This window comes from Chiloscyllium plagiosum, chromosome 5 (genome assembly GCF_004010195.1).
Source record: "Chiloscyllium plagiosum isolate BGI_BamShark_2017 chromosome 5, ASM401019v2, whole genome shotgun sequence".
NCBI lineage: Eukaryota > Metazoa > Chordata > Chondrichthyes > Orectolobiformes > Hemiscylliidae > Chiloscyllium > Chiloscyllium plagiosum.
In genome coordinates, this window is record NC_057714.1 from 72,965,672 (window position 1) to 72,990,400 (window position 24,729).

The 24,729-nt window shown below is 38.0% G+C and overlaps 1 protein-coding gene across 4 annotated transcripts in view; it reads left to right on the top strand.

Annotated features, from left to right (window-relative positions):
* The window catches only part of LOC122549995 (protein chiffon-like), a 41,634-nt gene extending 29,921 nt beyond the window's left edge, over window positions 1–11,713 (top strand). For 3 of the 4 annotated variants that reach the window (XM_043690340.1, XM_043690338.1, XM_043690342.1), the window contains exons 10-13: window positions 2,728–2,859; window positions 5,229–5,364; window positions 6,188–6,306; window positions 10,361–11,713. In XM_043690340.1, coding sequence (XP_043546275.1) covers window positions 2,728–2,859; window positions 5,229–5,364; window positions 6,188–6,306; window positions 10,361–11,540 — 1,567 coding nt within the window. In that variant the 3' untranslated portion in view covers window positions 11,541–11,713. The remainder of the gene's footprint in view (window positions 1–2,727; window positions 2,860–5,228; window positions 5,365–6,187; window positions 6,307–10,360) is intronic. The other variant, XM_043690341.1, reaches the window with a different exon arrangement.
* Window positions 11,714–24,729: the final 13,016 nt, after the last annotated feature.

Genomic DNA, 24,729 nt, shown 5'->3' on the forward strand with positions numbered 1-24,729 from the left:
ATCAGATTGACATCGCATTAATAGTTTGAAATGTGTTTCAGTTTAGTGAAGCAATTTACTGAGTGAATTTAACCCTCAAGAGAATTTCTGTTTGTAAATTCTAACAAATAGTTCACGTAATAACAGAGTAAACAATGCTACAATAGCCATCTAAGATAAAAAATTAATAACATCTTTTAAAGTAAATTTTTTTGTTTTCTGCAACCACTGTGGGTGTAAATCAAAAATGCTGGTCTTGGATGTTAATACCACAACAACAAAATTTGCAGAGGTAAAAGATATGTGCATTAACATTTGTGGTGATGCTTTTGAATACCTTTGAAAGGAAGAACTGATGGTTGTAGACAATAGAGTTAAGCGATGTTTGGGGGAAAGAAAACAAGTTAGCTGCATTCCTGCTAAAATACTTTGACTGATGGCACGATTATCTATCAAGTTAAAGACCAACTTTCTGCCATTAAGAGACAAAAATACCCCTGGACTGTTTTCTGACAGATACACAAAGCAAAGGAGAAAAAGGTTAGTGAGACCGATGTTTGCAAATTCATTCTAGATAGTGTTAAAATCACAGCACCGGGTTCTACTCCAACAGGTTTATTGGGAATCACTGGCTTTCGAAATGCTGCTTCGTCAGGCAGTTCATCAGGCATAACCATCTGATGAAGCAGTGCTTTGAAAACTGTTGATTCCAAATAAACCTGTTGGACTATAACCTGATGTGTGATTTTTAACTTTGTCCACTCCAGTCCGACACCGGCCCCTCCAAATCATTCTAGATAGCAGTCTCTACTGTTTCCTTAAGCTTGATGCTTAAATGGCAATCCGTTGAAATTTTCAGTGCTAATGCAATGTAAGAACTCATTCTAACAATATCTTATGGGAACTTCAGCAACACATCCTCTTGGCTAAAGAAACATAAATGTAGAGAATACAAATAAACAGTTTTAAACTAGAATATCACCTCACAGAGAGTAAGAAATACAAAGTGTATGCGATTTGCACTCTTAGAATTGTTTAGAATGTTTGTTTGGCATCCCAATTCAGTTAATTCCTGACTGAGACTGAAGTTTTAAGATAGCAAGACTTGTTACTATCTAATAATTTATTTTGCATTGAATTTCACGTTCCTTTCTTTGATTCTTCTGGATGTTTATTTTGTTTATGCCATTTGTACTGAATATTGGTGAATGCACGTTTTTATGAAGGATATTGGTGATTCGGGCTTGTGATACATTTTGATTAGTATGGTGTTGGATAACTTGAATTTTACTGCATATGAAATATACTTGGAAGAAACATTCCCGATATCACTGAATCTAAAACCATTGACCTTTATTTTCATGGTGTCGGAGGAATGTGAAGTCTGCACACCTGACCCGTAATGAACAAATGCAGGTCCTCCAAATCTTAAAAATATGGCTTCATTTGGATAAAACCTCGTGGAAATTTGGATGCAACTGGGTACCCATGGGAACAGTCCTGGGAGTTGTCTGTAACCTTCTGGCACAGGCAGGAATGCTACCCATTGAGCCACTGTTCATATTTGAAATATAAAGTTTTAAAACATTGCATGCACTATTCTTTCTGGTCAGCTCCTGTGCTGAACCATGTAGAACTTTGAGCACAATTTTTTAAATGTTAAGGTTTTTTCCAGAGATTAGTCCAAGACTTGAGTTGCCATTGACAATCTTCTGGTGGCAGAGAATGTCATGGGTTGGAAGCTTTAAAACCATTCTGGTAATAATCCTGAAGACTTGTGCTCCAGAACTTGCTGAGCCCCTTGTCGAGCTGATCCAGTATAGCTGCAACACTGGCATCTGTCTGGCAATGTGGAAAATATGTCCTGTGCACAAAAAGCGGGATAAATCCAACCTGGCCAGTTACTGGTCCACCAGTCTGCACTCAATCATTAGTAAAGTGAAGAAAGGTATCATCATCATCATGATAGCAAAAACCACTGACACTTACTTTGGAATCTGCCACTCACCTCCTGACCTCACTACAGCCTTTGTTCAAGCATGGACAAAAGAGCTGAATGCTTGAGGGGAGGTGAGTATGATATGAAGGTTCATTTGATCATTTGATTAATGACCCTTACCAAAACTAGAGTCAATAGAATCAGGGAAAACTGCTGATGCAGCATATCTAGCACAAATAGATATGGTTGTAGTAGTCTGAGGTCAGGCATCTCAACTCCAGGATGTCGCTGCAGGAGTTCCCAGAGTGGTGCTTTGGACCCAACCATAATCAACTGGTTCATCATTGACCTTTGTGTCATTGTATAGTCAGAGGTAGGGATATTTGATAACTGCTTAATGTTCAACACCAGTCACAACACCTCAGATACTGAAGTAGTCCATGTCCAAACGCAGCAAGAAATGGACAATATTCAGGCTTGGGTTTAGAAGTGGCAAGTAATATTCATGGCACACAAAGTGCCAAGCAATGACCATCTCTAACAAAAGAGAATCTAACCATAGCTCTAAATTATAAATCTAATCATAAATTTAAGTACCCATTATTTTCCCCTCCACTTTCTCTGCTCTGTGGAGGTTGAAATAGAGGCAAGTAAATTGGGTCTGATCAATGGTCTTTGGACAGTCTGCGCTCTATTTGCTTTTTGTGTAAAAAGGGATTTTAAAGATCCTTGATCTACCATCAGCTGCTAAAGGTTAAGATAGTAAACTTATCATTTTCTTAATTATTTGAAATTTCTGTTTTATTCAGTCATTACAGACCATTGTATGTACAATTAGATTACTACCCAGAGATCAACTACCTTGGTTCAAACCCCTGGAGTCCTTTTGATATGGACAAGAAAAGCAAGACCAATGATAAGCAGAATAAAGGAAGGGCTAGGTAATTCACCTTGTTGTTTTCAGTTAATTGAAAAACACAGTAACAATAACATTTCAGCTTGTTTATTAACATATAATCAAAAATGTTTGTTGTTATGATTTTGTTTTAGTTTTCTACCTATGCATCAGTAATCTACCGTTTATGTGTGTTTGAATTAGGAGAATCCAGTTAATAGTGAACCCGGAAGGAAGAAAAAACATTTTTTAAGCTTAATGATATTTACATGTCACAAATTGGAAACATGGATGAAAAAATATTCCCTCTGTCTGTTGCTTAGGCTGTAAACCATTACATAGTTTTTACTGAATATTGAATAAATAACTAAATATTATACAAGCTCAATAAGTGGTTTACAGTTATTGCCGATTTAACTGAACTGGAATTTGGAAAACAAAAATGATTCTTCTGCCCTGACCCTAGTGATTTGTCGCTTTCTGACCTCCCTATGTTGTCAACTTTAGAATAACTGGTTGGTGAGCTGAATGAGGTGCGCAAAGTAGGCAAGCAATATTGTCATTGGCCTAAATGTGATTTTGTTTCACAGCAGTGTAGTTGACTGTTGGCCTAGGAATACCCCAGCAAACCATTCAATTCAAGAGCAGTCAAGGATGTGCAACAAAGCTAGCATTGCCAGTGAAACCCACATCCCTTTTTTTTTAATTGTTTTACACTAAAGATGAGGTTGTGATAAGTGCCCTTATTAATAAGTGCATGACATTCTATGAAATATGAGCAGAAACAGGCAATTCATCATTTCAGACTAGCTCCGTACTTCAGTGAGATTGATATTCTGGGGAAGGTGCAACGTAACCTAGTTTTTCTTCAGTTTTTGAAAGTAAGCATGCAGGTGCAGCAGGCAGTGAAGATGACAAATGGTATGTAGGCATTCATAGAGAGGGATGGCTTCCCCTAATTGTATAAGGGTGTTGATGAGACCAGACTTTGAGTACTGCTTACAGTTTTAGTCTCCTTATCTGCGGAAGGATGTTCTGGCTTTGGGAGAGAGCGTAACAAATATTTACCAGACTGATAGATGTGATGACAGCTGATATATGAAGATAGACTGGAGTTGAGAAGAGTCAGGGGCACATCTCATAGAACCCTGTAAAATTCTAATCAGATTCACTGGGTAAACGCAGGATATTCCTGATATCTAGGGATATAGGACAGGCCATTTAGGCCATCATTCTTTTCACCCAGAGAATGGTGAAATTTTGGAATTCTCTGCCACAGAAAGCAGTTGAAGCTTGTTTTCAAAAAGGAGATATATATAGCTCTTAAAGCTAAAGGGGAATGGTGGCATAGTGGTTAGTCCTGCTGTGTCACAGCGCCAGGTTCGATTCTAACCTTGTGCTACTGTCTCTGGAGTTTGCACATTCCCTGTTTCTGTCTGTATTTTCACCAGATGTTTTGTTTTCCTCCCATTGTCTAAAGATGTACAGGTTATGTGAATTAGCTGTGCTCAATTGCTCTGTGGTGTCCACTGATCTGCAGGTGAGGTTGATTGGCCATAGTAAATGTGGGGTTACAGGGATGGGATGTATCTAGGTGGGATGCTCTTTGGAGGATCTGTGCAGACCTGATGGGCCAAATCTGCACTGTGGGGATTTTATGATTTTGTGAAAGCAGAGACAGGGTACTGAGTTGGGTGCTTAGCTGTGATTGTATTGAATGGCAGAGCAGGCTTGAAGGGCTGAATGGCCTATTCCTGCTCTTATTTTCTCTGCTGTTTTCCCTTTGTTTTTAATGTTTAGAAATCCACCATACTTAATGATTGGGCCTCCCCTGTCTTCTAGGATAAAAGAATTACCAATATTCACCAACCTCTTAAGAGAATGAAAACTAAAATCAGGAAGATTTCAATGGCCTGTCCTTTAATCTGAGACCATGTTCTAGACTGCCTTTCCTCAATCAAGGAAAACAGTCTCCCTGCATTTACCCTATAACAACTTTGTATTTTTGAGATCACCTTTCATCCTTTTAAAGTCCATAGAATATAGAACAGGTCTACTTAATTTCTCTATCCCAGGTATGAGTTTGGTGAATCTCTTGTGACAAGTATATCTTTGGGGAGACCAAAACTGTATGCAATGCGATACCAAAATGTGACACTAACAATATGTAAGTAATCAAATTTAAGAAAATGGTCTCAATTAGATGTCAGGAAGTGTTCTTGGGGTTAATCTTTTGAAGTGACTGTTGAGCATTCAACTTTGTATAATTTCTATAACTTGAAGTGTTTGGATATATCCATCATTTAACTAATTGCCAGAGTATGTCAAAAATATAAAAACAATGTTTTAAAAATGCTATTATTTGAAAATAAACACAAACTGTCATGCTTCCTTTTCTATTTATCTCTTTGGAAGCAGAAGTAAATGCCACAGAATAGCATGCAGTGAAAAGAATGGCAAAATGGACGCAAAAATCACAGAAACTTTGAAAGAGAAGAAAAAGAAGGGTTACTGTGAATGCTGCATGATGAAGTATGAAGATTTAAAAATTGTAAGTTTTAATTTCCAACTGTGTTCATTATTTTTGCATAGCTTGCACGATGTAGAGGTGTTATAATAGTTTAGGATCAACAGATTAAATAATTCTAGTTAACTAATTCTGAAAAAGGAAAGTGAGCACTTTAAAAGTCAGATGAACAGGGATAAAAACAGAGAATTGCTTTAACCATCATCCTGTGACCATGTCAAAAATGGCATAGTAAAAAGCAGAATTGCTACTATGGTTATGGATACCATTATATCAAAATCCCTTGTGACCTTTTGGGTAATTTGATACATAAAACCACCAAGTACCTGTTTAAACTAGTCATTTGTTCATATTAAATAAGGCCACTGGAGGGAGCCAGAAAACCTAAGTAGCTCAAATTTAATCTTTGAATATACATTGTGTTAAAGGTGTAATGTTAAGGTGAGATGGCAAAAAAGGCAGGGAGCCATCATTGTTGTGGCAAAGAAAAAAGCTTTTGTCCAGAGTGAGTGTGAGTGGCAGAACAATGTACAGCTCTGCCTGAAAGCAAGATCATGAAACATCAGTCAAATTCATGGCAAAAAAAATGTAAAATACGGGGCAGTGTTTCTGATTTGGAATTGTTAAATTCGCTGTTCCTTGCTTTTGTGTTGAGGTTCAGTGGAACACTGCAGCAGGCAACGAACACACTTTATCACTTAATTTCTCCTGCCCTTGGCCAGATGTTTTCCTTTCTTCTTTCTCCCCTTTTCTCCTTTAATGGCATAAAGCACACCACATTTTCTTTCCAACTCTTATTCTCTGCATTACCTTGCTTTCACATTAATTCTTCTGTACTCTTTTCCAGCATCTGAAAAGTGAACATCATAGGAAATTTGCGGAGAGCACAGAATTTAATGTTGTGGATAAAATAATTTCTCAGTTTGATTGTGATTTTATAGAACTCCAGAGAGACAAGCTGAAAAGGTAAAAATATTATTTTTTCCATCCCATTAATTGATACACGATGTAGATTTCAATTATATTCTGAAAAGTGGTTTTTATTCTGGTCACACCTTTCTGATTTTCAGGTGCATCTTTTCTTTGTACAGAGGAATTTCTAGGAACTGCACAAGCTGATGAAAATATGTTGTTACTACCTTCCCAAATCATAGTGTGGTTACAGAATAAAAGGAAGCCACTTGCTCAGTTGCATCTATCTCAGTCCTCTACAAGCAATCTGCCATTCCAGTGACTAACCCTTTTCCCTTAACAATGCATTTTTTCCTCCTTTTGTTCCCTTTTGAAAGGCATGGTTGTGTCAGCCTCCGTCACCATTTCTAGTTATGACCTCTTGTCACATGTCACCTTTGATTCTTTAGCCAATAAAAAGTTATGACATATTACCCCAAGGATCACTGCATAACTGTCTGCATTCAGTAGAATTGTTTTCCTTTTTCATTCCATTAGGGCCAGCTTTCAGTTCTTGTGACATTTCTGGATATTAAATATGTCATCATTGATCATATTTGGAGTTGATAGGAAATTCTTTAACTGATATTTTTAATAAATTAAAGGCATTTTAGTAGATTTATCAAACTTAATTTTAAATTATGGAACTGGTTCTCACATTTTTTATCACAACACTATGGTAACCTCAGCAACCTCTTATGCTGTGTTTTTGTGGTTGCTTTCCTACTGTCCAAGTAAAACAGGTACACCACCAGCAATGGGTTATCCTCCAACTGAGTAGTCATTAACTTTATCAATGCAGTGCTCTTCCCATAGGCAGTGCTTCACAGAACTTAGTAAAGGAACAAATGCTGAGCTATCTTAGTCTGATCAAAGGAAAATCAGCAGTCTTGATGGTAAATGGACTCTAAAATAAGTGACATTCAGGAGGGCTGCTTGATATGGATGATTGAGAAAATTGACAAGACTCATGTTTTGGCAGTTATCAGAACATTGTACTTGCTGTTGAAACCCCTTCTCTGGACATTCTTTGAACAAAGACAGAAGGTGCACGTTCTTTGCATTATGTTCAGCCGGTACCTGAGATTTAAACTGTCTTCTGTTCTCAATATGACTGCAATATTTTCCATGTTTGCTCTTATTTTAATTATGGTATCATTGCATCCTTTATGCACACCTTTGCTACCCCCATACTTTGTTTTTCCATAACTTGCTTCAGCGATCTTCTTTAAAAGTTCATTCTTTGTATGTAAGTGTTTTACTGCACACACAGACTTCATTTTTGTGGATTCTAATTGCCTAGATAATGAGGTGATGTTGAGCTGTTGCCTTAAACTGTTGTTATGATTTGATACAACTGAGTAGATTTGCAAACCATTTCATAAGACAATTAAGAATCAACTATGTTGATCATGAGTCTGGTCCATTATGCCTGTACACACATTGCAGGGTTGAGTCCAAGGATATACCTTTTAGAATTCTGACCTGTTACACCTCTGCTCCAGGATAATTGGAGTGAATTGTAAGAAATATGGCTCTCTTGTCTGGATCACACTTCTTAAACTTCACTGCTTCACTCCTTCTGAGTGAAGTTTAAGAAGTGTGATCCAGACAAGAGAGCCATATTTTTAATCTCCTTTCGAATTCTCCTGTAGCCAGGAATATTAAATCAAATTTTAAGAGCTCTTGCAAGCGTATACAGACAAGAAGAATAGGTCGCTTGAGGCAGAAAGAGGAGAGATTGCCATGTGGAATAAGGAAATACATGTGAGAGACAACGAACAAATGTTATTTTGTCTTCGAGTTGGGAGCCAAATTTAAAAACAGAAATAGAGGGTGATCTAATGGTTAATAAGAGTGTGGAAGAACTACTGGAGAAACTTGCAATTGTAATCTAATCCCCTAGACCCTATCCTCTGTATTCTAGGGTTCTACAAGATAGCTGTAGAGATAGTGAATGAGTTGGTTAGGATTTTTCAAAATTCCTTGGATTATAGAATGGTCTCAGTTGATTGGAAATTAAATGTAACAGCTACACAAAAAAAAGAAAGGGAACTATAGGCTGGTTAGCCCTACATCTATTGTCAGGAAATGCTGAAGTTGTAACAATGTGCTTACAAAAGCACTGTGTGCTCAGACCAATCAACATAGTTTTATGAAAGGAGATTTGTATTTGACAGATTTTGAGGATGTAACTGGTGGGGTTGATAAAAGTGAATCCTTAGATGCATATATTTGCATTTCGAAAAGGCATTTGATATGGTGCCACATTAAACTTCAATACACAAAATAAGGGTTTATGTAGTTGGGGGTTAATATATCAGTATGGATGGAGGATTGCTTAACTGACAGGAAACAGAATGAATAGGAAAACGTTCAAGTTGGCAGGCTTTTACGAGTAGAATATAGCAATGGTGAATGCTGGCTGTGCCTGTTTGCATACAATAGTATTGACTTTGGCAACAGACAGTTACATACCTAAGTTTGCTGATGAGGCAAAGCTAACAGGAATGCTAGCCTTAAGGAAAACACTGAAGTTGTGACTGCAACAAGCTGGCTGAAGGAACATGATATGGGTTGTTAACTTTACACATGATGGAAAAGCAGAATATTTTTGAAAACGTACAAAATTTGCAAATGTTAATTTAAGAGGGAAATTACCTGTATAAGGAGCACAACTTTAACATGCAATACAGCAAACAACTAACCCAGTAGATTCTATGTTGATCTTTATTGCAAGGAGATTGGAGTATATGAATACAGAAATTTTGCTCCAATTGTAAAGGGCTTTGGTGAGACTGCATCTGGAGTACTGTACAGTTTTGGTTCCCATACTTAGGGGAAGATGCTTTTATATTGGAGGTAGTACAATAAAGATTCAAAAATTGGTGTTGGGGATGAGAAAGTTCTCCAACGATGAGATGCTGAGTATATTGGGGTCTTCATTTTCTGGAGATTAGAAGAATGAGGGGTAACTTCATTCAAATGCACCAGATACTAAAAGGACTTGACCAGTAGATACTCAAAGATTATATGGCTGAAAATCTAGAATGTGGACACAGTTTCAAGATGTTGATCATTTAGAACTGAGATAAGGAAATGTTTCTTCACGCAGAATTCTAAATCTTTAGAATTGTCCATTCCAGATGTTTGTAGATGCTGCATCATTGAATATATTTAAGGTTGAGAGCAGATAAGAAAATGGAACGTAAGTTGAAAATCCATGACGATCATATTGAATGGCTGATCAGGCTCAAAGTGCCTCTTGCTCCAACTTATTATTAAGTTCTGATCGTGTTTCTTAGCCCTTTCATTGTATTTGTCTTTCTCCTCTGAAAAATGTTTACTGCATTAAAGATTGTATATAAATGTGATTTTTCATTCTAGGTTATGTCCTCTGTGGTTCCATAATCTCATACATATTAATCTCTTGGGATTCTTCATCAAACAGAATTTAATAATCCATTTAACATGATGGGAAGAGTAATTTTACAGAACGGAGTCTCTGGCAAGGAGCTTCTTTCACTCAACTCGGAAAGCTTGTGGTTAAAAATCCTGTCCCAAAATGACTGCCATTGTAATTTGTTCTTAGTCTTTATTTACGTTGACTGTTGTGAGAAAATACTTTTAACAGATTTTTCAATTTAATTTAGTGCTTAATGTGCCTATATGACCTTTAACTCGCTATAGATTTAATGTATAACAGTTTTTTTCCTGCCTACATTTGGTCTTTCTGTACTCATGTTTCTCTTTCTAATATTGGTTTTAGTTGCCAAAAAAAGAAAATGCTGGAGCAACGCTGATGTTATTCATCTTCTAAAGAGAAGATGCAGATTGCTTCAATTACCTTTATATGATTCTTTATTTAAAAGAGTTGAATTTATTGATATGTTTCAAATCAATCTATTTATCCACTGTGCCTTTCATAGTAGCAAATCAGATCAGTAAGTCTAGTGTGCCATTTTGTGATTAAATCCATAGTCTGTCACTTTTTATGAATATTTAATTGATTAAATAATTGGAAAACTTAATTCTCCTATTTTAACAAAAGTGTTTTGTTTATATTTAGGTCAAAGTGCAGTATTGGTGTACACACCAATGATTTCACCAAGATAAGTATTGCGGGAACATGTGAAGAATTTCGAAGACCATATAAGGAGCACATGGAAGGAAATAAATCTTCAATAATGTGCAACAGAAAGGATAATGAATATGTCAGTGGATGGGAAACTAAACCAAGTACTTTGTCTTTCCAAGGAAAAGAAATTGTTTCTTCAGGTATCCTAAATTCACCTAGCCAGATATTGCCTTTGTCTACACCAAGTCATGTTAGCATTTCTGAAATGCTGCTTCTATCCACTTCTGTTAACAACAAGTTCGTTGGGGAAGGAACACCTGCAGTTAATTTTGAAAATCAGAAGAAAGAAACAACTTGGCGTAGTTTATCTTTGTGCCAAGACAATGAAGGTGGTTCCATAATTTCAAACGTCGGTATGTCAGAACATTTGCATCAGCTTGGAAAGTTATCAGTTGATAAGTCTCCATCTGTCACTGAAGAATCATCATGTAAGCACCTGTTTGATCAGAATGTGTGTGAGATTAGACCACAACTAAATTCCGCTGTGTGTTCTGACAGTGATGAAAACAAAACAAGGCTACATATGTCATCCAAAAATAATTTGCAAAATAAGCGCAAAGAACTGGAAAGTCCAATCCTAAATGTTCCCAAACATTCTAGGGTAAATGATCATGATGCACATGAGACTACAGCAGCTCTTGTTGAATGTTCTTGCAGCCCTCTGCAGACACAATTGGCTTTTGATAAGGGAGGGAGTGAAGAATTGGTACATGAAAAAATAGCACCTTCGTTTAATATAGCTGCACATCAGAAAACTGAACTGGGTTCAATTTCTCGAACTATATTTTCTTCACCCTGTACAAAACTGCATCGAAAAGTGAGATTTTCAGCTATTTCTGGAAGAAATAAAAAGAAGGCTCAAGATCATAAAATGAAAATAAGTTCACTTGCAAAGGAGAGATGCTTAATTGAGGAAGGTGAAGCTTCCAGCTTGCCATTGAAAAATTTACTGGAGTTATTTCAAACTAGTGAAAACAGTGGTTCAGAGTTTTCGGGCTTTACAGATCATTCGTCACAGAGAGTGTCAGGGATGTGGGGTAACCATCAGCCAGAGAACATCCTTTCACTATTTGCCCAATCATCATCGTTGTCATCTTTTCTTGGTTTCTAGTGCAATGCTTATTTGTTTAACGAATGACATGAAGGAACTACAATTTTATTCATGTTCTATTTTTACCATGGGTCTACTCTGGTTATATGTAGGTTTTTCAATTTGATGACTTTAATGTGTCTATTAGGACTGAAAATGAAAAATAAATGCTATCTACCTACCAACCACTTGAAGAACAATGAGCCCATTTTACCATTTTTTTCATTATTCTATATAACCATCTTGTTTTTAACCAATAACATGATCACTTTGACCTAAAATTTTGTTCTAGATACCCAACTTTGTCAGTAAAATTCAAAAATTATTATTTTTTTTATTTGTTCATGGGATGTGGGCAGCACTGTCATTTGTTACTCATTCCTGATTGCCTTAAAAAGGTGATGGTGAAATGCTGCTTCTGCCTTGCATTACACATAATTGCAAGGTTTTTTTAATAAAAGTGTATAGCCATTGCTGAATTAATTTAAATTCTTATCAATACAAAACTTTTAAATGCACCTATAGTTGCAATTGTTCTTGGTGTAAAAACACAACCTCAAAACATGGAATCAACAATTAATACAAAACTACAGAGGAATAAAGTGACTGAAGTTATAGGCAGTCCCTGGGTTACAAATGGTAGTATGTTTGTAGGCCAATTTGTGCACAAATCAGAATGCATTCAGGGCAGTATAATACATCCATTCATAAGCACAGCCAAATGTTCACATGTTGATCCTAAATATTAAAAATCAATATGGGACCATCTTCATATGAATGAGCGTTCTGAAGTCAGGAACTGCCTGTTAGCTTTTTCTTTCGTGACTTGGATCTGGATCTGATGGGACATCTGGGATCTGTGACTGATGAAAACCTTCTCAACTATATAGAGCTAGTTTGGTTAATAGCCAAATTCAGGCTCTGCCTGTGAAACAGCAATGCAAAGTTTGGCAATCTTACTTTAATGAAAAGCATAAGAGATGGGGATTTCAAATGCCACATTTATATTGTATGGAGCTCCTCTTCTTTAAGACAGAATTGAGTGGCGCTCAGTTCTGAAGAAGGGTGATTGGACCTGAAACGTTAACTCTGATTTCTCTTCACCGATGCTGCCAGACCGGCTGAAATTTTCCAGAAATTTCTGTTTTTATTTGTAATTGAGTGACATTGTTACAATTGGATACCACTTAGTCTGAATGTAGCCTCTTACCTCAGAATATTGATGGTAACACTGGATCCTTAAAAATGCACAATGATCCATTCACAAAGCTAATATCCATGATTTGTGATCATTTAAAATTAATAAAGGTGGAACTGCTATTTAATCCCTTTGAAAGAGATGGCTTCCGCAGAAGTGCATGAAAAATAACAATTTTCATTTGGAGGTGGCGGTATTGGTCTGGGGTGTTCAAAATTAAAAATCACACAACACCAGGTTATAGTCCAACAGGTTTATTTGGTTGTCAACCGCCTGATGAAGGAACAGCGCTCTGAAAGCTAGTGCTTCCAAATAAACCTGTTGGATTACAACCTGGTGTTATGTGATTTTTAAGTTTTTCAATCTTTGTTTGTATACCCTCTTTTAACATGTAAATATAGCAAGATGCTTTACAGGAGGAATTATTAGAAAACGTTTGAAGTCAAATCTCAGAAGGAAGTTTTCGTATTGATAGCCAGGGAATCAGAGAGAAGGATTTAAAGGGACTTCTTAGGTGACAGATGGACAGTTTTAGGGAAGAAATTTCAGAACTTGGAGCCTAGATGGCACTAGGCTATAGAGGCTAGAATATTTCTTTTGAGCTACCAAATCTTAATCCGATTATTAATTTGAGCTCTGTTTTTGGGAGGAGAATAAAATCTAGCTCAAGTCCCTTTTGGTTGTTTCTTAGAAAACTGATTATTTAGTTCTCTACAGTTCAATGTGAAAATATAATAATGAGGGAACTCACTAAGTTACCAGAGCTTGTATCCCATCAAAGGTGAAGTGAGAAACTGAGCAAAAAGATCTAAAGACAACAGGGTAAGTTGGTTGTACGCTGAGAATAATTTTTATGCTCTAACCTCTGCCATTAAGTGTATTTGTTTAAATAAACTGCACTCTATGCCTTGTGGCTATCCAGATTTTAAGTCTACTTCACTATATCTGAGTGAATTGCATTGTGCCCTTCAATTTTATGGTCCAAATAATAAATTCTTAAGATTGCTATAAAAACATCCAAGTACCAAAAATCAAAGATACTTTCAACTGTTGCTTCAACCAGAATAAAACACAATTTGGCACAAATTAAATTTAATGCAGGTAAAGCAATTGGAAATCCAATCATATCAATAGTTGTCTGACATCTGTTGAAAGTTGTGCTCTATTTATCACCAATCCTGTAATGCATTTGATTTATCTACTTTTTACTTAATGTAATTGAGTTATTCATGGTTACTTTCAACATGTTATTCATGTTTTTGAATTAGAATAAAATATTGGATATTTTAAAGCTGTAATACTAAATATTTTCAGCTCGTTGTGTAATTAACTAATTGACAGAAAAGTGACCACAGGATTCTATGTGCATTTAAATATTTCTCCAAAACGGTGTCAGCAATTATAAAGGATTGAATTTTTAAAATCTGTTTTCAGAATGGCTAATATCATCTACTTGGTTAACCATTTGCACCAAGTTCTCTAAATCTATAGAGAATGAAAGTATTTGGTAAGGGTTCTCTGGGATTTTGTATAGCAAGGTGAAAGCATGAATATTTTGTTTATTAACAAATGAGTATTAACACTCCTCTTTGCAGAAGAGCCCTACCTGAATGACAAGTGCAAGTACAGGTCTCTTAGTATGAAACAAACATTCTATTCAGTTTCTTACCTATATGAGGACTGTATCCCTTACAATATCTATAAAGCAAATTGTGATGTTAAAATCATCGGTAAGCATCATGTTGGAAGATGTCTCAATTTATTATTACATAAATTTGTCCAAATATAGTAGCTGTGAGCATTCTAATTTGTCAACCTATTTATATATTCTGTTCTGTTTTGTTCTGTATGCACCTACTTTGCTGCTTGGGCTGAAGGTTGATATCTGTTATAAAACTGATTTTTAAAAAATAAATTCGCTAATGGGATATTGCACTGCTGGCTGGGCTAGCATTGCCTACCCCTTTCCCTTGAGAATGTGCTGGTGAGCTACCATCTTGAGTGTCTGCAGTCCACTTGCTGTAAGGAGACCCACAATGCTGTTAAAACAATTGCAGGATTTTCACCCAGTGACACTGAAGAATGGTTATATATCTCCACATCAGGATGATGAGTGGCTTGGAGGGACTCGTGTAGGTGTTGGTATTCCCAACATATCTGCTGTGCTTTTCCTTCGGGATGGAAATGGTTGTGCGTTTGTAAGGTGCTATTGAAGGATATTTGGTTAATTTCTGCAGTGCATCTTGTAGATGCTGCACAGCCTAAATACTGAGTGACGGTGGTAGAGAGAATGCATGTTTGTGGACGTGGTGCCAGTTAAGCGTGTTGCTTTATTCTTGACGATGCAAAGTTTCTTGAGTGTTGGAGCTGTACTTGTCCACACAAATGTGGTGTATTCTATCACGATGAGAGCAAATAATAGTACAGCACAGGAACAGGCCCTTTGGCCCACTAAGACCATCCACACATGCCTTTCTGAACTAAAATTTTTGCCTCTGTGTGGTCCATATTCCTGTATTCCCTGCCTATTCATGTACCTATCAAGATGCCTCTTAAACATTTCATTGTCATTGTATCCACCTCCACCACCACCTCTGGCAGCGTATTTCAGGTACTTACTACCCTCTGTGTAAAAACCTTCCTCATGCATCTCCTTTGAACTTACCTCCTTTTAATTTAATCCTATGTCCCATAGTAATTTAAATTTCTACCCTTTTAAAAAGACTCCGATTATCCATTCTATTCATGCTGTCATATAATTTTGTAAACTTCTATTAGGTCACCCCTCATTCTTGGATGTTCAAGCGAAAGTGAACCAAGTTTGTCCAATCTCTCTGTAGCTAATACCTCCAAACCAGGCAACATCCTGGTAAACCATTTCCGTACCCTTTCCAAACCCTCCATATGCTTCTGGTATTGTGATAACCAGAAGTGTACATATATTCAAAATGTGGCCTAACTGAAGTTCTGTGCAACATGACTTGTCAATTTTTATACGCTATGTCCTGACTGATGAAGCCAAGCATGTTAAATGCCATCTTGACCATCTCATTCACTTGGGTTGTCGCTTTCAGAGAGCTGCAGACTCCTGACTTGTGTCTTGTGGAAGGTGGGCAGGCTTTGGGGAATCAAGAGTTGTGATAGTTGCTGGAAGACTCCCATCCTCTGATTTGCTGTTGTAGCCGCAGTATTTATGTGGCTAGTCCAGTTCAGTTTCTAGTCAATGGCAACCCCCAGGATGTTGAAAGTTGTGGGTTTAGTCATGGTATCACCATGAATGTCAAAGGCACTGGAAATTGTCATTGCCTGGCGTTTGTGTGTCATTAATGTTACTTTCCACTTGTCAGCCTAGGCCTAGATATTGTGCAGGTCTTGCAGCATTTGGACATGGACTGCTTTTGTGTCTGAGGACTCCTGAATAGTACTGAATATTGTGTAATCATTGGTGACCTTGCCCACTTCTTACTTTTTAGTGGAGGGAATGTCAGTGATGAAGCATATGAAGCTGGTTGGATAGAGGACTCGATCTTGAGGAACTCATGCAGAGATGTCCTGGAACTGAGGTAACTGACCTCCAACAGCCATCTTCCTTTGTGTCAGATGATTCCAACCAATGGAGAGTTCTTTCCCCTAATTGCCATTGACTCCAGTTTTGCTAAGTCGTCTTGATGTCACACTTAGTTAAGTGTGGCTTGATGTCAAGGGGTGTCACATTCACCCGCACCTTCGGAATTCAGCTCTTTTCTCCAGGTTTGAACCAAAGCTAATGAAATTAGGATCTGAATGACCTTGGCAGAACCCAAAGCTGAGTGTCACTGAACAGGTTATCGCTGAACAGGTGCAGCTTGATAGCACTGTTGATAGCACCTTCCATCAATTTACTGATATTCGAGAGTGGACACATGGGATGGTGATTGACTGTGTTAGTTTTGACCTGCTTTTTTGCGTACAGGACGTACCTTGGCAATTTTCCACATTGGCATTTGCCATCAATGTTTAGATGTACTGGAACAGCTTTGTTAAAGGTGTGGATGTTATGGAACATATATCTTCAACACTGTTGTCAGACCCCTTTGTTTTTGCAGTATCCATTACATCCACCCATTTCTTGATATCATGTAAAGTGAATTGAATTTACTTGGCTGGCATCTGGGATGCTTCGATGGAATACCAATCATCCATTTGGCACTTCTGGCTGAAAATTGCGGTGAATGCTTCAGGCTTATCTTTTGCATTGATGTGCTGAGCTCCCCCAGTATTGAAGATGGAGATACTTGTGTAACTACCTCAGCTAGGGAGTTTATTGTCCACTACCATTCAACTTTGGATGTGGCCGGATTGCAGTGCTTAGATCTGATCCATTGTAATCACTTAAGTCTGTCCATCTAATCTTGCTGTTTATGCTTTTATGCAAGCAAAAAACCCTGTTTTGTAGCTCCACCAGGTTGACACTTCATTTTTAAGTATGCATGGTTCTACTCCAGTCATACCCTGCTGCATCATCATCGAGCCATAATTTATGTTGTGAATTTCTTGCAATTTTTAAAATAAAGGCTCCAACTTTGATTTATACATTTAAAATATTTTAAAATATCATTTTTGTGTTGGAAAGTACCTAAAGGACTTTTAAAATATTTGGTATTCTTAAACAAAAACCACAGTACTTTATTTCTTTGTGTATTGATAGTTGATTTGAAAACTAGCATGTTAAGGCAGTGCTGTTTTCAGGTATTTTTGATGTGTTGTAAATTTGTACACAAATATTTCTCTGACAGAATTTAAACAAAAATAAATGAACCCTGTCCCAAATGAAATGGATTTTTTTTATCTTGGTTTGACTAAACCTTGAATAATTATTTATTTTGTGCTGAAGTTTGTATCTTTACTTAAACCTAGATGGCTGATCTCCAAGTGTTGATCAAATTGAGAATATGCAGAATGAAGACCTTGACTTCAAAAGCTGTTCGAACTAAGCTTCTCTCGATCTTTCTGCTGTAATTGTTTTTCTTTTCATGGTCACATGCTGAAGTTCATTCCATTATACTCTGAAAACAAACTTTTAAGCTTTTTATTTGCACGAGGCTTCAGCATTGACCCGTCTCCTGATCAGGTGTATCCCTTGAACTCTGGTTCTGTTCTAACTTTGAGTCTTTTATATTCACTTCTGTATTTCTCCCATATAGCATTTGAAAATCTTCCTGTATTTTCTTGATTCTTTGTTATATATGTAGAAAATTAAAATTTGCCACTTCTTTTGCTTTCTTGCATTAATAGTGACCTTGGTAGAAACCAACTCCTTAACCCAGTCAATCTATTAGCACTTTAAAGAGACCAGAAATTAAACAAGAAATTAAAAAATCTGAAAAACAAAATACACAGTTGCACATTTTGTTCCTTATAGTTCATGTAAATGAATGGTTTGCCATTGCCTTCCAAAGAGATCAAGGGTATTCTACTGCATTCCTAACTGGTGCCTTGTAGGAGTGGACAGAATTGAACCCATCTTGACTTTGAGCAGCAGTGAACAGCATCATTGTGAATTCCTCACTCTTAGCTTCCTGGAGGCCATCATTGACCAGAAACTAAACCAGCCACACAAATTTCAATGGAGTTCTACTGTTGTAGTGCTGGTATCCCTGTTTTTTTTTTTTATTCGCTTCATGGGATGTGGGTATCGCTGGGTAGACCAGCATCCATTTCCCATTCTAAGTTGCTCTTGAAAAGATGGTAGTGAGCTGCCTTCTTGAGCCGCTGCAATCCATTTGGTGTAGGCAGACTACAATGCCATACGAGAAGGATTACAATATTTTGACCCAGTGACACTGAAAGAACAGCAATCTGTTTCCAAGTCTGGTGGTATATGACTTGGAGGGAACACTTGGCGACACGTACCTAACTAGTTACAGATCTTGCATTTCTAATGTGGCCGAACTGGTTGTGTATCAACTTGTAAATCCTTCCAATATACCTGATGTCAGGCCACAAGAATGGAAGTATATGCTGGTCAGCCACCCACCAGAAGGCAATTCAAATTGTCACAGTACTTCTACCACTAGCATAAGCAAATCCAACTGAAGACCATGGTCCAAACAGCAGAAAAAGGTGGAAAAAGGGCAATTTTAATGGTGTGATGAAGAGAACAGGTCAAAGGCTGGAAATTACATGGTGAGTACCTCATGTACAGACTTCCCCCAGGTATTGATTCACCAAATTCTGTCCACTGCCTACAAGGCACCAGTTAGGAATGCAGTAGAATACCCTTCATCTCTTTGGAAGGCAATGGCAAACCATTCATTTACATGAACAATAAGGAACAAAATGTGCAACTGTGTATTTTGTTTTGCAGATTTTTTAATTTCTTGTTTAATTTCTGGTCTCTTTAAAGTGCTAATAGATTGACTCTGTTTTAGACCTCTGGATCCACTCAAATGTCTTTGTTCTCAGCCTCAAACCATTGCTTCTTTTCTCCTCAGCTTTGTTCCACCTTCCTCTTCAATCCACCTATAAATATTCTACCTTCCCCAGCCCAAACTCCTCTCTACATTCTAATTCTTTCAAAATGTGAATTCAAGCTTTCTCATACCTAGGCTCTCATTTATATCTCCTATTACCACTCATTTCAGCTCGACATGTTTTACTTGTATCCGTTTAGTTGTTACACTTCAAACCACCTCCTAGATGCCTCTAAGTCACCTCTCTGACCCATACGTTGCAGCCATCTTCCAGCACCAGTCCATGTATCCCTCATACTCTAACCTCACTCAATTCCATATGCACATACCTAAAACACGTTGACTAATAATTCACAAATAAGGAATAGCATTTAATCATTCTGAACTAAAGAATATTAATTCTAAGAAAGTTATTTCATGTTCTTTATGGGTATTCCTCTTCACCGTTGATCTTAGAGGTGGCGTACTGATACAAATGTCATTAGGGCTACCGATTTGCAATTTAAATTTGTTTTTCCATAAACTGTCATTGATTCAATTTGGTTGTTTATTTTTCAAAGCTGGCATGCTGATGCCATCTATTGGCCATATTGTGTATAGACTGGTTTCATATTATCTATTGAAGTCATGCGCCACTATTGCATTCAATGAATATTGATTGATTTTTTAAAAAAATATGGTGATGGCATGAGCAAAGTTTAAAAATAGAAAAGCATTTCTCAGGAAGCATTCAGTAAAATGGCATTTGGATGGCAGCATGGCTCAGTAGTTAGCACTACTGCCACACAGTACCAGGGACCCAGGTTCAATTCCAATCTTGGGTGAGTTTCTGTGTCCATACATTTTCCCCGTGTTTATGGGTTTCAGATGGGTAATCTGGTTTCTTCCCAAAGTCCAAACATGGGTAGGTTAGGTGGGTTGACTGTGGTAAAATGTGGGGTTATGGGGATAGAGTAGGGAACAGGGTCTAGATGGGATGCTGTTTAGAGGGTTGTTGCTGACTTGATGGCACAAATGACCTCTTTCCAAACTAGCAGGTTTTGAGAAGATTTGTTGAGGTTCTTGATATAGGTTTGCTTGCTGAATTGGAAGGTTCATTTTCAGACGTTTCGTCACCATACTGGGTAATGTCTTCAATGAGCCTCCGGACAAAGCACTGCTGATGATTCCTGCTTTCTGTTTGTATGTTTGGGTTCCTTTGAGTTGGTGATGTCATTTCCTGTTCTTTTTCTCAGAGTACTAAATGGGGTCTAAGTCAATGTGTTTGTTGATAGCGTTCCTGTTGGAATTCTTGTGTGTGCCTTTGTTTGGCTTGTCCTGGGATGGAAGTGTTGTCCCAGTCGAAGTAGTGTTCTTCCTTATCTGTATGTAAGGATACTAGTGAGAGAAGATTATGTTGTTTTGTGGCTAGTTGATGTTCATATATGCTGGTAGCTGATTTTCTGCCTGTTTGTCCAATGTAGTGTTTGTTACAGTTCTTGCATGGCATTTTGTAAAGGACATTATGTCTGTATAGGGGCTTTCAAGTTCATTAACTGCTGTTTTAGTGTGTTGGTGGGTTTTTGGGCTACCATGATGCCAAGGGGTCTGAGTGGTCGAGCAGTCATTTCTGAGATGGCTTTGATGTAGGAGAGAGTGGCTAGATGTGTTTTGTCTGCTTGTTTGGGTTTGTTGCTGAGAAATCGGCGGACTGTGTTCATTGGATACCTGTTCTTTTTGAATACACGGTATAGGTGATTTTCCTCTGGGCTGCAGTGTGTGGTGGCTTGTTGAAATAATGATCTGATGCAGCTTCCTTTGTGGATGTTGGGATGATTGCTTTTGTAGTTCAATATTTGGTCTGTATGTGGTGTTCTCCTGAAACCCAAACATACAAATAGAAAGCAGGAATCATCAGCAGTGCTTCATCCGGAGGCTTGCTGAAGATGTTTCCCTAGTATGGTGATGAAACGTCTGAAAATGAATCTTCCAGTTCAGCGAGCAAACCTACATTCTCTTTCTAAACTTCGGGATTCTTTGAAAATACAGTGTTTAAAATTCAATGATTCTTGTCAAGTTTTGAAAATTCAGAATGATCTCAATCAGTAATCTGCATAATATACCGTATTACTCAGGCACACAAACACATGCAAAGCATAATTTTGAAAAGGTATTCTGCCACTCGACTTGAGGCTTGAGGGCTCTGGGTCTGGACTCTTTGGAGTTTAGAAGGATGAGGGTGGTGGGATCTGTTTGAGTGTGAGGCCTAGATAGAATGGATGTGGAGAAGATATTTCTGCTAGTAGAAGAGCCTAGAATACGAGGGCACAGAGTCATAGTGAACGGACGACTATTTGGAACTGCACTGACAAAGAGTTTCTTCAGCGACCGGATGGTGAATCTATGAAACTTGTTGATGGTTGTGCAGGTCAAGTTATTGAGTGCATTTAAGACCATCATAGGTTCTGATTAGAAAGGGGATCAAAGGTCATGGGGAGAAGACAGGAAAATAGGGTTGAGAAATATATTAGCCACAATCAAAGCCAAATGGCCTAATTCTGCTCCTATGTCTTATTGCATTCATTGCAGGATAACCTTTTACAAGTCAGTCCTGTTCACTCATTCAGATCTTGAAATTGTGCTGTTCATTCAAAATCAATTTTTGCAATTGATGTAAAAAAAAATCCAGACTAATGGAAGAGGTTCATCTGAAAAATTTAAGTCTTGTAACATTTTTGCTCATGAGGTGTGGGCATAGGTAGCTGGCTAGCATTTCTTGCCCATCCCTAGTTGCCCTTGAGAAAGTGATGATGAACTGCTGCCTTCATGTGCTGAATTCCACATGCTGTAGGTTGAGCCACAATGTCTTCAGGAGGGAACTGCAGTATCTTGACCCAAAGACAGTGAAGGAACAGTGATAAATTTCTGTGTCAAGATAGTGAGTGGCTTGGAGGGGAACTTGCAGATGGTGGTGTTCCTATATATCTGCTGCCATTGTTCTACCATATGGATGTGGTCATGGGTTTGGAAAGTGCTGTGTGAGGATCTTTGGTGAATTTCTGCAGTGCATCTTGTAGATAGAACACACTACTGAACTTTTGTGGTGGAGGGAATAGATGCTTGTGGATGTGCAATGACGCGGGCTGCTTTGTTTTGGATGGCATCAAACTTCTTGAGTGTTGTTGGAGTTGCACCCATTCAGACAAAGAGAGAATATTCCATCACACTCCTGACTTATGCCTTGTAAATGGTTGACAGGCTTTGGGGAGTCAGGAGGTGAGTTACTCTCTGCAGTATCCCTAGCTTCTGTCCTGTTTTTGTAGTTAATTGCGTTTATGTGGCGAATCCAGTTGAGTTTCTGGTCTATGTTACCTCTCAGGATGTTGATAGTGAGGGATTCAGTGATGGTAACACAATTGAATGATATGGGACAATGATTAGATTGCCTCTTATTGGAGGTGGTCATTGCTTGACTTTTGTGCGGTACAAATGTCCTTTGCTTTTTGTCAGCCCAAGCCTGGATGTTGGCCAGATCTTGTTGCATTTGAACATCGACTGCTTCAGCATCTGAGGTGGCATACAGTGTTAGTGGTGGTAAGAACAGTGATTAGTTGAGTAAAGGTTCTATGAAATATTTGAAAGCTCACCTGCATATAAAGATGTAAAAACAGCTCTCAACAAGGGTAAAATAATTTTTTCTTAAACATTCAAACCCATTGTTTGTTGTAACTATGACTTCAGCTGCGTGGCACTTGCTGTTGAAACACCTTTTGCTCCGCTTTTAAGAAGTAACTTAAAACCCTTTAACTCTTTGACCAAGTTTTGATCACCTTTTCTGATGAAAAATATTGTTTGTTAACACAATTGTGAAGTAGCTTAAGACATTTTACAATGTGCTTTATACATTCAAGTTTAGGCTGTTAACCATTTTAGCTGTGCTCTTATTGCATTCTCATCCAGGGGCAACTGTGTTCTGGGCTGAATGCAACACTAGCCATTAAAATTATGCTTATGGTAGTAATGTGTGTATATATATATATACATTGATATCATTTTTAAAAATAAATAGAGCATATTGCATCAAATTTTACTTCATTGCCTTTCAAAATGAAGGCACAGGATTTGAGTTGACATTGCTGTTCATTTTGATAAATGCCAGTGACCTGAACTTGAAAGCCCATGTTGAAGACCAAAACCCCGTTTTGTCCTGCATTAAAAGTTTCTCCAAAAGTTTCCCCACTACAGGCACTAATTTTCTGACCTGTAGTTCCCAATTTTTCTTGTACCTTTTTAATATTATTGTAGGATTAAATTTCCTCATTCCTCATGGACAATTCCTTTATCTAAGGAGAATTGAAAAAGTGTGATCAGAGTATCCATGATTTCAATGTTTACTTTTCTCAGCAAGCTAAGATATATTACATCCAAATGAAGATAGTTCTGTTTAATGAAGTGCCAACTTATTTGAGCTCCTCTCTTTTTAAGTTAGACAATAGACAATAGGTGCAGGAGTAGGCCATTCTGCCCTTTGAGCCAGCACCACCATTCATGCTGATCATCCTCAATCAATGTCCTGTTCCTGCCTTATCCCCATAACCCTTGACTCCACTATCCTTAAGAGCTCTATCCAACTCTTTCTTGAAAGTATCCAGAGACTTGGCCTCCACAGCCTTCTGGGGCACAGCATTCCAGACACCCACCACTCTCTGGGTGAAGAAGTTTCTCCTCAACTCTGTTCTAAATGGCCTACTCCTTATTTTTAAACTGTGTCCTCTGGTTCAGGACTCACCCATCAGCAGAAACATGCTTCCTGCCTCCAGAGTGTCCAATCCTTTAATAATCTTATACGTCTCAATCAGGTCCCCTCTCAGCCTTCTAAACTCAAGGGTATACAAGCCCAGTCGCTCCAATCTTTCAACATAAGATAGTCCTGCCATTCCGGGAATTGACCCCGTGAACCTACGCTGCACTCCCTCAATAGCCAGAATGTCTTTCCTCAAATTTGGAGACCAAAACTATACACAATATTCCAGGTGCGGTCTCACCAGGGCCCTGTACAGCTGCAGAAGAATCTCTTTGCTTCTATACTCAATTCCTCTTGTTATGAAGGCCAGCATGCTATTAGTTTTCTTCATTGCCTGCTGTACCTGCATGCTTGCTTTCATTGACTGATGTACAAGAACACCTAGATCTCGTTGTACTGCCCCTTTATCTAACTTGACTCCATTTAGGTAGTAATCTGCCTTCCTGTTCTTACCACCAAAGTGGATAACCACACATTTATCCACATTAATATATTGTAAAAAGCTGCGGTCCCAGTACTGATCCCTGCGGTACCCCACTGGTCACAGCCTGCCATTCCGAAAGGGAGCCGTTTATCACTACACTTTGTTTCCTGTCAGCCAACCAATTTTCAATCCAAGTCAGTATTTTGCCCCAAATAGCATGCACCCTAATTTTGCTCACTAACCTCCTATGTGGGACTTTATCAAAAGCTTTCTGAAAGCCCAGGTACACTACATCCACTGGATCTCCCTTGTCCATCTTCAGAATTACATCCTCAGAAAATTCCAAAAGATTA